This window comes from Mytilus edulis, chromosome 8 (genome assembly GCF_963676685.1).
Source record: "Mytilus edulis chromosome 8, xbMytEdul2.2, whole genome shotgun sequence".
NCBI lineage: Eukaryota > Metazoa > Mollusca > Bivalvia > Mytilida > Mytilidae > Mytilus > Mytilus edulis.
The window spans coordinates 36,234,329-36,251,792 of NC_092351.1; the positions used below are offsets into that span (position 1 = coordinate 36,234,329).

The 17,464-nt window shown below is 31.2% G+C and overlaps 2 protein-coding genes across 3 annotated transcripts in view; both read left to right on the forward strand.

Moving 5' to 3' along the window:
* Positions 1–17,464, forward strand: part of LOC139486786 (ragulator complex protein LAMTOR1-like) — a 513,831-nt gene that overhangs the window by 25,056 nt on the left and 471,311 nt on the right. The window lies entirely within an intron of this gene.
* Positions 5,314–16,935, forward strand: LOC139485464 (tuftelin-like). Its single transcript, XM_071269974.1, has 9 exons — positions 5,314–5,430; positions 6,677–6,926; positions 8,277–8,360; positions 10,977–11,168; positions 11,609–11,779; positions 13,105–13,239; positions 13,874–14,038; positions 14,320–14,394; positions 16,628–16,935. Exons 2-9 carry the CDS (start codon positions 6,712–6,714, stop codon positions 16,743–16,745), a joined length of 1,155 nt encoding a protein of 384 aa, XP_071126075.1. The 5' UTR covers positions 5,314–5,430; positions 6,677–6,711; the 3' UTR covers positions 16,746–16,935.

Sequence of the window (17,464 nt, forward strand, 5' to 3'; positions counted from 1 at the left end):
TATTTCAGTGGCTCTCATATTTGATTTTTTAAGTTACCAAAAAAAACAAACATGTAGAGATAAACCATGATCTGCATTACCTTTTGAAACACCTGTGATCATCGCAGGTTTTTGTTGGGGTTCGTGTTGTTCATCATCTAGTTTTCTATGTTTATTGTTGATGGTCTTTTCGTATTTTTCTTTTTGTTGTTCATTGGATTGTCAGATTTTTTCGACTGATGAGTGTGAATGATTCTTTGGTATATTCTGCATCTCTTTCAGATGTCAGATAACAACAAAGTAAATGATAAAACACTAGAAAAAGGCTAAAGTAGTTTACCAATGTTTTTATTGAAACCTTCAACCAGAAAAATAAATCTAGGTCACACACTGACTGAGGGAATTGCATTACCTATAAAAGTACGAGACCATTTCCGTTGACAGGGTTAGTGTCTCCTCTTTTGTATGCACCCCACCATGCTTATACACACTCAGTAAAAATGACACAATCACGAATAGGACACAGCCAGCAAAATTACAAATCAGAAAGATACTGCGCTTGTGAGTTGATATGTGGTCGGAAACCGGAAAATTTTTGAAGTGTCCATCTCCTCGTGGTGTGACGTTTTGTATCAGCATCACTTACACATGCTACGTGACAATTAAGTCTAAGTAGGGTAAACATGAAACAGAAGCGTATCAATTGAAATACATATACGCTATACGATAGTGCTGATGGAATGTCACTGTTGAAAAAATGAAAATAATTTATTAACAATAATATCGAACAATTCAAGAAACGGCAAGTCAATAAAACATTAAAGATTTAAAACACCGGACTACAACAGCCAACTGAACAGCTGAGACAAAATAAAATCCTTCATAAATGACCATATTCTGGTTTTATTGCAGCTCAACTATTATATGTATTTATTTAACTTACATGTAAATACCATTGCAATACACATGTACTTATGTAATCTGGCACTATTCATCTTTCAAATTATTACTGTCTTATATGAATAATTATAAAGATAAACTTGGCTAATATATAATTAATCCATAATTTCTTAAAAAAAACCAAACGTAAACTAGAAACATATAGAAATTGATAACAGTTTATAGGATAAGGCAATAGTAATATACCGCTGTTTAATAGTCATAGATAGAGTTAACTGAAACTAATTCGAGTCACAAACCAAAAGTGAGAAATTACATTAACTATAAATCTTCTCAATTTCGAATGAGCTTTGTTGTTCAGATAATCTTGTTCTTTTTAACAATATAATTTCACTAAAATAATGACATTAATGTTTATCCGATGTTTTATTATAATTTTGTAAACAAATACCAATATCCTGTTTATCTGCCTGAAGATTCCCTGAAATTCGGGTACTTATAAAACGCGGACCTTCATTGAGACATAATAAAATATGACACTAAAAAGAAAACATGCGTCAAAATCATATTAGTCGTAGATTATAGTTTGAAGTGTTTTGGCCTATGTGAGATTACTGAAATAGGGACAATTGAGTGAATAGATATCATAATCATAAATATATCAAAAAGAGAAATAAAAAACTTTGCATAATGTATCTCAAATCAAATCGGCAAGTAGTGGCGATCAAAGAATAACTTCTGTTTGTTGAAATATCAATCTACAAGACTTCACATCTATGCTGTTGATCAATTGATTGATTGATTGTTGGTTGGTTGACGTCCAGTGTGTTGTTGATCAATAAGTCAAACATGTTGGCGGTGTCATGTTCGATGTATCAATGCGGATCAAGAAAAGTATTGCTTTTTCTTTCTTTAAGTTTTCAATTGACCTTATAAATGCTTCCGTAAAAACCACTCTGTATAATAACTGCGTCCAAAATGTCTTGAAATATTGCATATACATAAATTGAACAAAATTCTAACAGTCATGTTTAAGTTGTAAAACACACAGTTTCAACAAAGACAACATGGCATGTTCTATATCGGGACGAATAAAAAAAAAAGATATGCCATCAACATACATTCTACAAATGACAAAAATATAGGATATGACATTATATATATTCTTCGCATAAAACTTATAAAGACTAAGTGTTGTTTTCAATTTTTTGTAGCAATTGATCTATATTGCTGCTGGTATTTCCAACGTACTTTCAAGTCATTTACATACAGCTAGGTAAAGAATAGCGTTGCATGACGATAATGTTTTGAGCAATGTCAATGACATCGTCATACATGTCAGTAATTATAAACAAGAATGTATCTTCCGTTCAAATAAATAAATCAGAAAATTGATAATAACCTCTGAATATTTCAATTCCAATCGTTTTCAAATATTAGTCAGACAGTTAAATTTTTCCAACTCTATTAAGCAAACGACAAAATTGAAGGGCACAACTACTAAATATGTTTGCTTCATTACTTGCATTTCAAAAGACAGCTGGGCTTACAGAAATCTATTTTTACCGCTACGTTACATTTTCATGGAAAATCCATAGATGTATTTGTTTGAACATTTATTAAAACGTATAAATAGCTAATGATATAAATAAACTCGTCATAGATACGAGGATTGAAAATTTGTATATGCGCCAGACGCGCTTCGTCTATAAAAGACTCGTACATATTGTTATGGTACAATGTTTTAGTAATAAAACTATAACGTTCATAGACAGTATATCCTTTTTTATTAATTATTAATATCATACAAACGTATTAAAAGTCTTAATTATTAAATCCTTTGTACTGTCCGTCATTGGATACGAAATTGAAATGAGAGGTATCCCGGATATATACGAAAAACAAATAAATATTATTATATGGTCCTTTATATGGGATGGGAAAACAAACCAAGTCGCTAGAACAGTGTGCTGTTTACCGAAAGAAAAAGGGGGGATAGGAATGATAAACTTAAGGGACTTTATTAAATCAAAACAAGTGAAAAGTATGTACAGTATTGTCAACTCAAAAACACAAAAATGGAATGCAATAGGAAAATACTGGTTAACGTCACTAGACGAAAAATATGATACAGACTATTTTATATGTTCTTGTTCGGACACTACATGTTTTAAGCAAATACAAATGTCCAAATATTATAAAGAACTTTTAATTTCCTGGACTGACTTACAGAAAATCCAAAAATCGGTCACGAAAGAGGACCTTTTAGAAGAAAATATTTTCGGCAATTGTAAATTGAAGTTCAAGGGACATGCATTATATTATGCAAATTTTGCCTCCAGTGGAATAAAAAAAATTAAAGATATATGGGACTTAAACAATAAATCCTTTAAAACATCCCTTGATATTTTTAACAGTCTTAAAGATAAAAGGAATTGGATTGCACAATATAGCCGCATTAAATCTTCGTTAACACCTCAACAAATTGACGTTTTAAAAACAGACTCTAGTATACATAGTAATTCTGATGGACCTATAAAATTAATAAATTCTTGTCAATTTATAAAAAATGGAGTTGTCGTTGATGCCAAAAAATTATGCCTTAAAAATATTAGATACTTTTATGAGAATAAAACAGCTCCAATTAGTCAGTTGAAGTGGAATTTACATTTTGGGAATGAACTACCATGGGATTACATTTGGGAAACTTTGAATAAGAATTTAGCTAACAGGAAAATTAAACAATTTCAATGGAAGTTACTACATAATATAATTTACACTGAAGAAAAGTTACAAAAAATGAATCGCTCAAACGGGAAGTGTCACTTTTGCAATGAAAAAGAATCACTATTTCATCTTTTTATTTATTGTAAACTGGTGGAAGACGTTTGGCGGGAAATTTTTGAGAAAATAAGGGAATTTTGTTACAAATTAAATATCCAAAAATTACAAAAATCGGAAACAAGTATAATTTTTGGGGTCATTAATGCAGATGCATCTTATACCCAAATTTTAGATACGGTGCTTTTAATCACGAAATGGGTTATCTGGAAAACTAGAAATATCGCAAAATATCAAAAGAAAGGGATAAGTAAATTGGTGATTTTAAATATGATAAAACATGAAATGCAATTTCTGCTCAAATATTTTAAACCGAATACGAAAATCGAAGCCTTTTCTACTATGTGTGACATTTTTTGTATATAAATATATATTTTGCATGGTCAGGTCAGTTCAATGACCTCTTTGATACTGATTGAATAATAATATGTACACTGCTCGCAACTCCCTACATGTAATTTCTGTTGTGTATATATTCATGTATATCATCTAATTGTAACAAGACATGTTGTATCAACAGGTTCATATTATAAACAAATATTTACTCACCATATCTTTGATATTAATCCTTATTGGGAATCAAAATCATTAATCCATTTTTTTTATGAATGAACTACACATCCCTTTAACAAATCGCACGTGGTAAATGATTACTCGACCAGAAATTTAATGTAATCGAAATTAACATAGCAAAAGACTTGATGTACGATAAAATTGAAACTGCTTAATAAATACAGGTAGCCTTTGTGAGAAATAAATGAAGATAAAAAACAAACTTTATTCAAATAATTATATATGGTGAGATGTATAGATATATAGATCGATATTGATTGCAGGTACATGTACATTTGTACAAGGATAGATAATATTTATAAAGGTTGATGTTAATAATTTATAGTGGGAGTTTTTTTCTCATTTGCTTTTCCCCGACAAATGAGACTGTAAAAAATGGGGCCCCTTTAGTTGCTTCCCTGGGCAACTGAGGGTTGATGTAACAGGTGATTGTTAATAAAATATGTTTAATATTAAAAAAAAAAAAAAAAAAAAAAATATCATACAAACGACAAATGAATACCTTTAAAGAGAAGTCTATATTTTACTATCTTTTCACTTTTTAAGGAAGAAAACATATTATTAGTAAGGGAATTTATTACGTTGGTCAACAAACAATTATACATATGGTTGACCATAGCCATTATAATTGTTAAATAAAGGTATATATAAAAAAATATCTGTCAAGTTTTCAGCATCTTATTTACGTTGATGAAAAAAACTAACATTCCGCGCAATATTAAATGCATATATTTGCATAAATCACTATATGTGTTTATTAAAATCAATGCAGCTATTGTAAATTTTATATAGATGAACATATAAAATCATTGTGTGCCTATATTTTTGAGATTATTCAAGAGGAAAATAAACGATTAAGAAATATTATACAACCAATATTTCAAACATAGACATAATTGCAAAGTCTGTTTATTCTACATATAATTTTGCATCTACAAAACAGCATACACATGTATGCAGATAACGTTCATTTATTTCCGATCGTATTGAGATAGCATTTAAATGATATAAATAATGACTCAACAACAAAACCCTTTCATCTGACTTTGTCATATTTTTATCGTTGGGGAAGTGTGGTTTTACATGGTGAAAGTTATGTAGGTCAATACAGATTTGCGGAAGTAAGACATATATATGGTAAGAACGAATAGATTAAGACAACATTAGAATATACTCTATTGATATCTCACCCTAAACCATATATTATGATTATTTTGGTGAAAACAACCCAAACTGAAAAACAAGGATGTTATATATATATATATATATACCTGTTTTATCAATGTAGGTCATATATAATCATATAAATCAATTTTGATGGATTTGGATTTTCCTGCATGTTCATCCGTATTTTTGTTTACATTTTTACCTATTATGTCTATTTGTTTTTTTTCACACATCGTTGTCAATATAGAGGAATGTCATGCAAGTGAGAGTGAGAGGTTTAGCTCGCTATAACACCAATTTTAATTCGTCATTTTCAACATAAGAAAATTCCTGTACTATGTCAGGAATATGGCTTTATCATTTATTATCTTTTGATATTTCCATTTGACTACCGACTTTCCGTTCTGAATATTTCTCGGAGCTCGGAATTTCTGTTATTTCACCTTGTAGTGCCAAATATTTAGACAAATTTTATCAGTATGTTTTAAAAGAAGAGACGTAGGAGTTCTAGAACCAAATTATGAACACTATCACAATTCCCTTGACAGTTAATTACGGTTCAAGCACAATCACATCCACGTGTTAAGGGAATTTTCGGTTTGAATTTTCCTCGGAGTTCAGTATTTTTGTGATTTTACTTTTTTCTGTCTAAGGGAAGGTCAACTGTACATAAATATGAATATTCTACTTCCCTATTGACAGAAACAATTACATGTTGGTGCGAGTCGTCGATGGTGATGAATCTCATTGTATATTCATAATTGCTCTTCTATCGTGAAGTATATTGTAATAAAACAGACTGATAATCTGTCAAAATGTGAAGTAAATTCAACTGTATTGGTAGGTTTTGTTTGCACATTTTTTATAAGCCATGTAATGTTTGCCACAGCAATCATTCGCAATCACTTTTGTTTTAGTTGAAACCTTATTCCTAATATAAAATCATTACACAATTTAGCATCTACAAAGTTTCAATATGGATGTAAATCTATGTTTATAGTTGCAAGTACTGATAGTTTGCCAGTATAGAAAACTTAAACCGTTAGTATTGATATAAACCCAACTACTGACTCATAAACTTTACAAAAAGGCATTACAACATTTTTTTGCAGTTTCTAAGTTATTGGTATAATAACCCAGTCGGTCCTAGTTAACACATACTTTAACGCTTACTTCTAGTGTTTAATATCATTTAAAAAAAACAGAAACATTTCAGGTTGTGCCCATGTCATTCAATGAAAAGAGTTAAATATGAATATCTCGAAACCCACCAAGTTCCAGCACAACATACATGCAACCTTCGACCCACATATTGGAGATGTTGTTCTTTGTAAATCTAAATCCATAATGACAGATGTAAAAGAAATGAATATATCGGGACCAACTGAGTTCAAACACAATATCCATGCAAAGTGTGACCCAAGAACTGGGAAGGTTGTTATGTTTTCACCGACAGTAGAATCATCGTAAGTAATCTATAGTGGTTAAATTGTTCATTGATATACTGTTACAGCAGATTCCATTGAGTGTGTAGCGAAAGGTAAGATCTTTGGTTAGCTCGCTTGTTAGCTGAGCCGTGAAGTCATTATAAGGTCAGGTATACTACCCTCCTTTCGAAGTATCATAGTCCAACAGACAGATCGATGGGTTTTCTGTTGGACTAGTCTATTCTTAAAGTAGGGTAGTTTACCTGAACTAACAATGACTTCACGGTTCAGCTAACAAGCAAGCTATCCAAAGATATTACCTTTGGCTACACACTCAATGGAATCCACTGTAAACTCGTCTAAAAGAGGGACGAAAGATACCAGAGGGAAAGTCAAACTCATAAATTGAAAATAAACTGACAACGCCATGGCTAAATATTAAAAGGACAAACAGACAAACAACAGTACACATGACACAACATAGAAACCTAAAGAAGAAACAACACGAACCCCACCAAAAACTAAGGGTGATCTAAGGTGCTCTGGAAGGTTTAGCATTTTTTTTTAAGTGTTTAAGTAAAATGATATTTTCAAAACTGACATAAACGTAGCATGCAGATTTCAGTGTGCAGATTCCTCGTTTAAATGTGTTTTAAAAAACTGTTCAGTACCAACCCAAAATATATTGCTGTATAGTTTTAAACACTTATGGTCCTACATCCTCATATTTCAATTTAATGATTGCACTTTTTGAGCTAAAAATTGTGTCTTTTTTGTTTTTGTTATTTGTTGGGTACTTTATAGTACCAATTTGATACATCAAGTCCCTTTCATCTTATTTTAATCGTTTGATCTTAAGTTTTGTTTTAATACCACTGGTATATGTAAAAAGTGTAGAACTCCAGACATACTTAATCCTGCCACATTCTTCTTGTCTGTCAAAACAAACAAAAGACTATCATTACACGAACAACCGAAAGACACAACTAATACAATGATTCGAATTAATCCTATTTAATACGTTTAGGTATAACCTGACATATCACATGTCCAAAATGGTGTAGGTTTCAACCAGTTTTACCTGCAAAAGACCCTCTTCTGTTTATCTTGACCTTTGTCGTAACACCCATATAATTAAAACTAGCACGTACAAGATACCAACACGATGACCAATAACAGTAACAATTGGAAGCTAGTGTAAATAGGAAAGTTGTAGGTTGAACACTGTCGCTGTGGGCATTTTGTATGCAACGTCCCCAACAGGTTTTGATGACGTATAAAATATTGATATGCGGTGCACGTATGTACATGCTGTAAGCATGGAATACTGTATATATGGAAACCTTAAATAATGTTGCTTTTGCTATTATCATAACACCTCTTTTTAAGGAAAAACCAGGATGACGAAAGTTATGACTGCAACAATTGCAATGAACTGTATTACCAGTGGAAGAGGGATCAAGTCAAAATCAAGTACCTTTTATTAAGATTATATAAATTGTATCGTCAACTTTCTGTTTGATCTAGAATATAACTTATTGTACGCAATATAGACATTTTAATAGCATCAAACTATTGCGTGTACGTCACAATTATAGAGGGTTAGGATACATTTTTTTTAATTTAAAACAAACTAACTATGTCATGGTTAAAAAAGACAAACGATAAAAAGACAAACAACAGTACACAAAAACAACATAGAACAAAATACTAAAGACTGAGCAGCATATATCCTGCACAAATAACTGTGGGGTGATATCAGATACCCCGAAAGGGTGCGCTGCTCCATATGCATCATCCGTCTTATTACTCCTATTAAATAAACTCCACATAGATACAAGGATTAAATTTTATATTTGAGCTAGACGCGCGTTAAAGTTATATAAAGTGTGCCTGTTTCATACAATAGGGATTGGTAAATGTCTCATATATTATTATATTAGTAAAACATCTCCAAATTTATAAACCCTCGGTTTTGTAAATTTTCTTACCCTGAAACCTGACCGTATAAGAAAATTTGTATTAGAGACAAATGACAAAGGAAAGACAAGACTGTTACCATTAAAAACAAAACATGCAGTGAAAAATCTAAAAGAATGAAGAACAGCACTTCAAACTTGATCAATAACAAAACAGATCCACCTCAACAACGTGTTGATCATGTAAAATCTGATATTTAATGAAATCTGCAAATTTCTAGAGTAGTACATAATTTCTCTATTTTTTGTACGTACAGAAAAAAAACTCATCATAGATACCAGGATTGAAATTTTGTATTTGCGTCAGACGAAAGACAAAGGACTCACCAGTGACGCTCGAATCAAGACAAAGTTAGAAAGGCCAAATAAAGTGTGAAGTTAAAAAGCATTAATTGTTTGTCAAATACAGCAAAGGTAAATAAAGGCAACAGTAGTATACCGCTGTTCAAAACTCATAAATCCATGGACAAAAAACAAAATCGGGATAACAAACTAAAACCGAGGGAAACGCATTAAATATAAGAGGAGAACAACGACATAACACTAAAATGTAACACACATAGACAAAATCCCACGAGAATAACAAATATAACATATATATATATAACATCAAAACCAAATACATGAATTTGGGATAGACAAGTACCGTGACACGTCTTATCGCAATGTGAATTTACACTAAAAAAAAGAGAAAACAAACGACACAACGTTATAATGTAATACACACAGAAACGAACTATAATATAACAATGACCATATTCCTGACTTGGTACAGGGCATTTTTAAAGGGAAAAATGGTGGGTTGAACCTGGTTTTGTGGCATGCCAAACCTCGCACTTTTATGGCCATGTGAAATATAACATCAAAATGACAACACAGGACTACAATATAAATAAATTGGAGAACACAATTGACAAAGAATCACACGAACAACAGCCAACAAAAGGCAACAAGTTAAAAATTTTAATACGCCAGAAGTGTATTTTGTCCACACAAGACCTATATGTGACGCACAGATACAAAAGTTTGAAAGCCGAAACGAGTACAAAGTTGAACAGCATCGAGGACCAAAAGATCTAAAAGGTTGTGCCAAAAACGGCAAGGGTTTTCTGTTAAGTTACCAGAAAATCCCTATAATTTAGAGTAATTTATACTTTTGCAAACAGTAAATTTAATAAAATGAATATACAAAAGATGTACATGATAAAGCTGAAGTATTAACTAATTACAGGAAACAACTGAAATACATTTACATAACCAGACATTTGAAACACAAAAGTAGACACATCCGAATACGTTTAAACCTCTACGCCAAGTGACGTCCTATTTGAAACTGAAAAATGACGAAAAGATGACGTCATTTGAATTAGTAAAACAGAGCATCAAAAAATGAAAAATGACGTCACATAAGAATGAATAAGATAGAATTAGGATTAATTTAAGATTATATATTTGAACTAAATGCTGATATTGCATTTAATAACAAAGCACATTTTAATTCTTATTAATATAAAACTGAGGTAGCAATTAACTATATTATAAAACTATGCCAGGTTTGTTATGAATCTAACTTCAAACGTAAAATATCGTACTGATTACTTTGAACGAAATCAAATCTGATAAATGAAGGCGGTGATTAATTTTCTTTACCATAACACATAAATATAAAAGAAAAGACGTCAACACATTTGACAAAATCCGATGAGAATTACAAATATAACATTAAACATTTAAACTAAATACATGAATTTGGGATGGATAAGTACCGTACCACGTCTTATAGTAATGCAAGTTCACACTCGGCAAAACAGTCACAATCGGGAATAAGTCACGTTTGGTAATTAAAAGATTAGACGACATTATGACAAAACACAATCTACCATGTGGTAAAAATGTCCTTAGCTAGTTTGGTCAACGAAACATCGTATGGATCCATCAAATCGTGATGGTGTCCATAAACTATTCCTGAAAAGCCTTAGTATTCCAAAAATAAAAGTTTTGTAAACAGTTAACTTATAATCATGACCATATTAATGATAATTCGTTTCAACACAGAAGTGCAATTTTTTTAAAGCTGTATCGATTTTATGTAATTCATATTTTCTGGCAGAGAATTGCAAGAAGAAAATCATTTTATGCTGGCAATGGCTGCTCGATTATGCTTATGTGCAAGTAATACAGACGGATGCAGTGCATATGATAACGAACTTGGGTATTCATCCTATGGAAACGTGAAAATGAGAGAATTTACAGAAAGTATGAATTTCATTGCACAGGCACTAATAACTATGGGAAATGAGCAGTAAGTATACGATTAACTCAGACCCCAAAAATATCATGCCAAAAGTTACTGATTTCTTCAGGTTTGGAAAATGTGTGCAACATGCAAGACTAAATGCAAAGCTATGATGTCCGGATTTGGCTTTACTTTAGGTCCTTTTTCGTTTGATCAACTCTACATTTGTATAAGTTCTGATTTTTCAGATATTACGAGCATCACTAAAGACACATTATTTGTCGAAATGCGCATATGGTGTAGCAAAGTGGATACCGTTAAGGTTAAACTGTATCTTGCCATACGGTTTGTAAATCTGGAATTACTGTAATTTAAACTAATAAGCCTACCTTTTAATTTTCAAAAAAAATCAAAAAAATCGCGACATCTGTGCTAAAACAGTTAACACGCTTTCAATTTCAGTAGTTATGAAGTAAATTTACTATATTTACATGTAATTTTTAAAGGCGGTGGTGTGACAAAACGATGCGTGAAGAAATAGAAGAATTAAAGAACGAAATATCAACGCTTCAGAAACAATTAAAAGAATCTCGTCTTAGTAAAATTAAAGAAATTAAAGCTACAATTGTCCAGGCACAGTACCAATTTCATTCCGCAAAACAAGATTTTGAACTAAGGTTAGTATCGTTAAAAACATTTTGTAGTCATAACTTCGTTAAATACATAAATTGAAATGTGTTCAAAAAGTAAACACTTGTTTTGGAGAATATGTTGAATAAAATCATTTAATCATTTGATAACGTCATTAAATTATGATGCCATTGAAAAAATGTAGTTTTTATTTACGTTTCAGTAAACACAGACTAGTTTTATAAATATCTAGAAATAACTAGTGTAGAGCACAATGGTAACACAGACTGATTTTATGTGAGCAAGTCGATACACACTAAATGCACATCCTGTATAAATATCTGTTTATGCGGGGCTTGTGTTCTATACTTTCTTGGTCTCTGTGGGTACACTTGTTATATGTAAGAACTATTCCACTGAAAACCTTAGATTGAGCAATTCGAACCCCAAACTCAAGCTTTGAGTGAACGAATGTTTCACCTTATGTGTTGCTCATTGACGTACAAATCCGGTATAATGAATCAATACATTTGGTTGTTACAATCGATGATCAGAGAACAGGATTGTTGTTACAACTGGAACATATCCGTGATCATCTGTGACACAGGCATAATCTTACGGTCAGGCAACGAATGAAAACATCAGTTAGATTAGATTTTTAGATTTTAACAGCCGTCCTTATTCTGTCGACACACCCCAGTCTCTCACTTTTGAAATTCATCAGTTTTTATTCGGTTTTTCTAACTTGATTGGTTTTTATCTTGATCATGGATTTATGAGATTTGAACACTGGTCAACTACTTGTGTCTCTCCATAGCTCTGTTTGATGGATAGTTTTGTCTACACACAAATGATTAAAATTTGAACATAAAGTTCAGTTCATATGTAACTACTGCAAATGTATAAAACAGTAAGTTTGTTTTACAATATTGACTCAAGGTGGTACCTAACACTACAGGGAGATAACTCTGTAAAGTCAGCTAAACGTTTTGATTACGTTGTGTTGTAAAAGGAATATTAAGCTTCTCAATGATCAAAATTGGTGTTTGTCAAATTGCTATATAACCAGTGTAATTTTTCTGACAAAACTGTTGGTTCAAATTTTCTTAATTTTTTATATTTTTGTTAAAGTGTCAAAGTAAATACTGTGACAAAATTATATGAAAATTAAATGAGCCAAATTAATTTTAGTGAAAGTGTTGGGTACTACCTTAATTGAGAATTCTTAAATCTAAACGAAAACTTTACATTTTTTTTTGTCAGGAAAATGACAGTTTGATAAGTGACTTTCGGTTTTGAATTTTCCATGGAGTTTGGTAATTTTGTCAATTTACTTTTGTACAATAAGTCATATTTGAATATTCTATTAAAGAGTTGAGAGAACAGAAAAGGAATTATACATGCTGAAATCACATCTCATAGATCTTCAGGCTGAGAACGAAAGTCTGCGGCAGAAAATGAGGAATGCAAAACTTCTTTTTACAGAATGGCACTCCACAAGCTCAAGGTACACACACGTTATATTTTGTTTTAGTTCGCATTGGTAAGCCAATGTATGACCATTTGTTTTTCTGAAGGTAAATATGCCATATGACATGCATCCCTTTTCTGCCGTTCCTAATGTTCTATATGATAAAATTCGGATCAATATCATGTTTGAAACTGATGTCACATTATAGTGATTGCTATTGCAATGAAGCCCAGATTATAACGACACGCTCTGTAGGTGAATCATAAATACCATGCTTTACTTTATGTAATTCCGAATTTAAGTTTGAAATTTTACCTTGACAAGTTCTAATCGAAAAAATTCTACAATACATTTATTCGGAGATATACTTAGTCTGAATAAGAAACAGTAGTCGAATACAAACTGATAAAACCATGAACAAACAAAGTAGTAAGAAAAAAGCCAACAGTTTTAAAAAAACACTTTGAAGAAGACTGAAGACTGAGAAACATGAACCATCGAAACTTGGAGTGTTCAATACTTTAAACTGAATAAAAGGACAAATACAAGTGTCATTTCATTAAGTTGAAAACCGTTTATCGAAATGGTTAACTGTTTGTATACTCTTAAACAAGAGATATTTATACAGATTTATAAGTACCAATATATGTAATTTTTATGAATTTTTCAGGGTATCTTCTGCCTTGAATCAAGACATGTCTGTTTTTGAGTTGAAGAAAGAAAATGAGCTACTGAAAAAAGATCTGCAACAGATTGATAGTGACAGAAACCGTTTGAAAGAAGAAGTAACGACAACCGTGCATCAGCTGTTGAGGACAAGTAATAGCTCTCCAAGGTTAAATTACAGTTATACATACTATATAAAAATAATACTAGCGTTACACTTGAATATGATAAATAAAACGTAGAAACTATTAATTCTATCAAATTTTTGTGCATGGAAAACTGTGTGCATACTTGACTTCGTTTGCTTCTAGTTTATTTTAATCAGATAAAATCTCAAGCTTTTCACTGTTGTGAAAACAAATATTCAAACTTGCATTGGGTATCAACGTTTTTTCTTCTTCTAAACCATTTACCAAAAACATATTAATTTTAAAGTGTTTTGAAATTTAGGCCTACAGTTGGAGACAATTATGATTCAGAGGACAATGACAGCAATGGAAATTTAGATTGCAGGAATCAGAACACGTACGTAATATGTATGAGCTATAATACAAATAACAATATGTACATAGAATACAAATCAACATAACTTCAAATCAGAAACAAATGTAATGAAAACTAGTTATTTATGTGTGAACTTGCAAATGGGTAAAGGGAATTATATGTGTTTTTTGTTTGTTTATTTCTAGATACATTCGTAGGCACTATCTGTTTTCAATAATCCTCAAATAAACAAACAATTGAGATTTCCAAAGAAGAAAAATTACTGAATAAATCCAAGAAAGCGTAAAAAGATGTATCTAAAAAAATAATAGAGTTACAGAGACAAAAGTTGTACAAATAAACGTTATTAAAAACTAAGACATTGGTTTTACGTTGATAATATTACTTAAACAACACCAATAAAGAGTAAAATAGCAAGACTACAGAACTCCAAAGGAAATGGTAAAACAAGTGCTCAAACATGATAGAAAATAAAACCAAAGACATCTACCTCATAAATCATCGACCCATCTCAAAGTTAAAATTGCGTTAAAATTCATCATACATGTAGTTTTCATGCATATCATTAAGTACCTTGTCAGGAATATGACAGTTGACATCCATTCGTTTGATGTGTTTGAGCTTTTAATTTTGCCATTTGATTAAGGAATTCCGTTTTGAATTTTCCTCGGTGTTCAGTATTTTTGTGATTTTACATTTTAGTACATCAGACGCGCATTTTTTAAAACGTGATATTCATCAGTTGCGGTTGATTAACATCCGAAAAATATGCCATATATCATTTGTGTAAATCGGTGATCATAATAATATATGTTGTCTGGCTTTAAATTTTACACTGAAATCATGCGGTGACATATGTTTATATATTTACCACTGGAATATATTGCTAATGATATACTTTGCATAGTTTCAGGATTAAGGATGTACTTAGGTGAGGTTTTGGAATTTGTGACAAATATTCGGACTCCTTTGTGTTTTTTTCCATACAATACAATGTAAAATATTTTGCCCCATAACACCCATTTATTTTTTCATATAAGACTAAATAGCCCATGAAAAGGCAATTACCAAAATTTTAGAAGATTCTTAATTTTCGTTCTTTTGTTTTGAGACCTTATAATACCAATGGTTATGCAAATATAAGGTAAAAGTCCGAGTCAGCCTTTTCCCGCCATATTTTAAATCCCAAATATCTCGAAAAGGAGGTCCATGACCTATCAATATTTTTTGCTTATTTTTATCCTTAATTGATGCTCTACCAGATAATGTATCAATTTTAACTTCTTAATTAATTAATTTTTACCTAACCTCGCCTAAGTACATCCTTAAAAAAATACTTCATCAATGGTTTATTAGTTTGATGATGTTTATGATTATATTAGAGTGAATTACTAGTCTGTCACGTGTGAGTGATACTAAATCATATGATATCAACATATTTTACAAGAGTCACACTGGTGTCCCATTTTGAGCAAAATGAGTTTTTCTCTACGGACATTACTCTTTGGTTTTGGTGGTTTTCATGTTGCTTCGTTTTTGGGTTGTGTTTTGTATACCGTTTACTTGGCATTGTCAGTTCGTTTTCGTCTATTTGATTGATCCTTTGGTATTGTTCGCCTCTCTGTTATTATGTGTTGATGCATTAGTGAATAAAAATTGAACTGAAGCTGTCTTTTCTTTTTATCTGTAAAGTTCTTTAAAGAATGAACATCAAAATATTTTAAAAGTCATGTTCAGTCATTCAGGGGATTGTCAGATTATTTAACTACGACAAATTCATTATCATTTGGACTTGCAGTCTTTCAACATATGTTAGGTCTTTGTTTAGATGTTTTAGTAGCTGTTGTTCAACTGTAACGTGCAACTACATACAGAATTGTTTGAAGAGCTAGTTTTGGATTGACTACGGGTCAAATGTACTAAGTTTACAGCATGCAAATATCTTCAGAAATAACTTATATTCTTAATCAAACTGGATAGGTTCCTACTTTTCAGATGATGTCAAAATGACAGGATAAGTCCGAAATTTCCCCATTTTAATTCTATCATCACATGACTTCTACATGAACTTTTAATATACTTCTCAAATTAAAATACAGAGGCTCGCCACAAAACTCTATTCAGTAAAGTTGAATGTACAGTGATAGTTTTGGATCTTTAGTCTCGATGTTTTTTAATTATGTTAATAGTATTAAGCTGCATAAAATTTCGTCTCTTGCACACTGCAATTAGCAATAAAAGCTTTATATTTCAGCACATCTTCTGGAAAACAAGTAAGCTATACCATAACAGCAAGCGCAGTAAATTTTATCGACAAATCAAGTGTGAAATATGATCATAGAGGAGGGGAGATAAGCGAAACAATTATTTGAAACGAAGACTTACAAAATGATAAAAAATGAATAGCATATTTCTTTATTGCATATAGTTTTACAGTAGTGTTGTAAATACTCGATTGTAAAAAATGTATTGTATATAAAAATTTGAAACTGACATTTATATCATTCATATTTGCATATAGTGAATAATGTGCCATTTGTATATAAAATATTCGTAGTAAAACATATTGTTCTTGTGTATTGTTGATTATCAAATCTAATTAAAGGTCAGGATGAATATATATTGGGGTGCCTAAAGAAATAGTGCTGGTTTTGTGTTTTTAAAAAGTTTTTATAAAATAGATAGCACATAACGAAGTGACAATTAAAAACTATTGGATATTTTTCTTCTAAATTCTTTATTGCAAAACAAACAAAAAACAATTTTGGTCAATGCAATACAAGCACAAAACAAAACTTAACAAAAAAAGATAAATAGATATTGAAAACGACAATTCATGTAAATTATAATTATTCACAGCGAAACTGTTTGACATACAACTGATATTTCCCTGGCAACACAATATTAGTTACATAGTATGCTAGTGACTTTACGATATATACGGGGGTCAGTAAATTCCATCTCCGCTGAGAGCGAAAATATAATGCAAATACGTAATATTTGGCAAAGGATAAAACTGTGTATTGCAACCTCAATAGATAAACAGGAGTATACCAAGATGGGTACTTACAAGTCGGGTTGATTGTTCAGA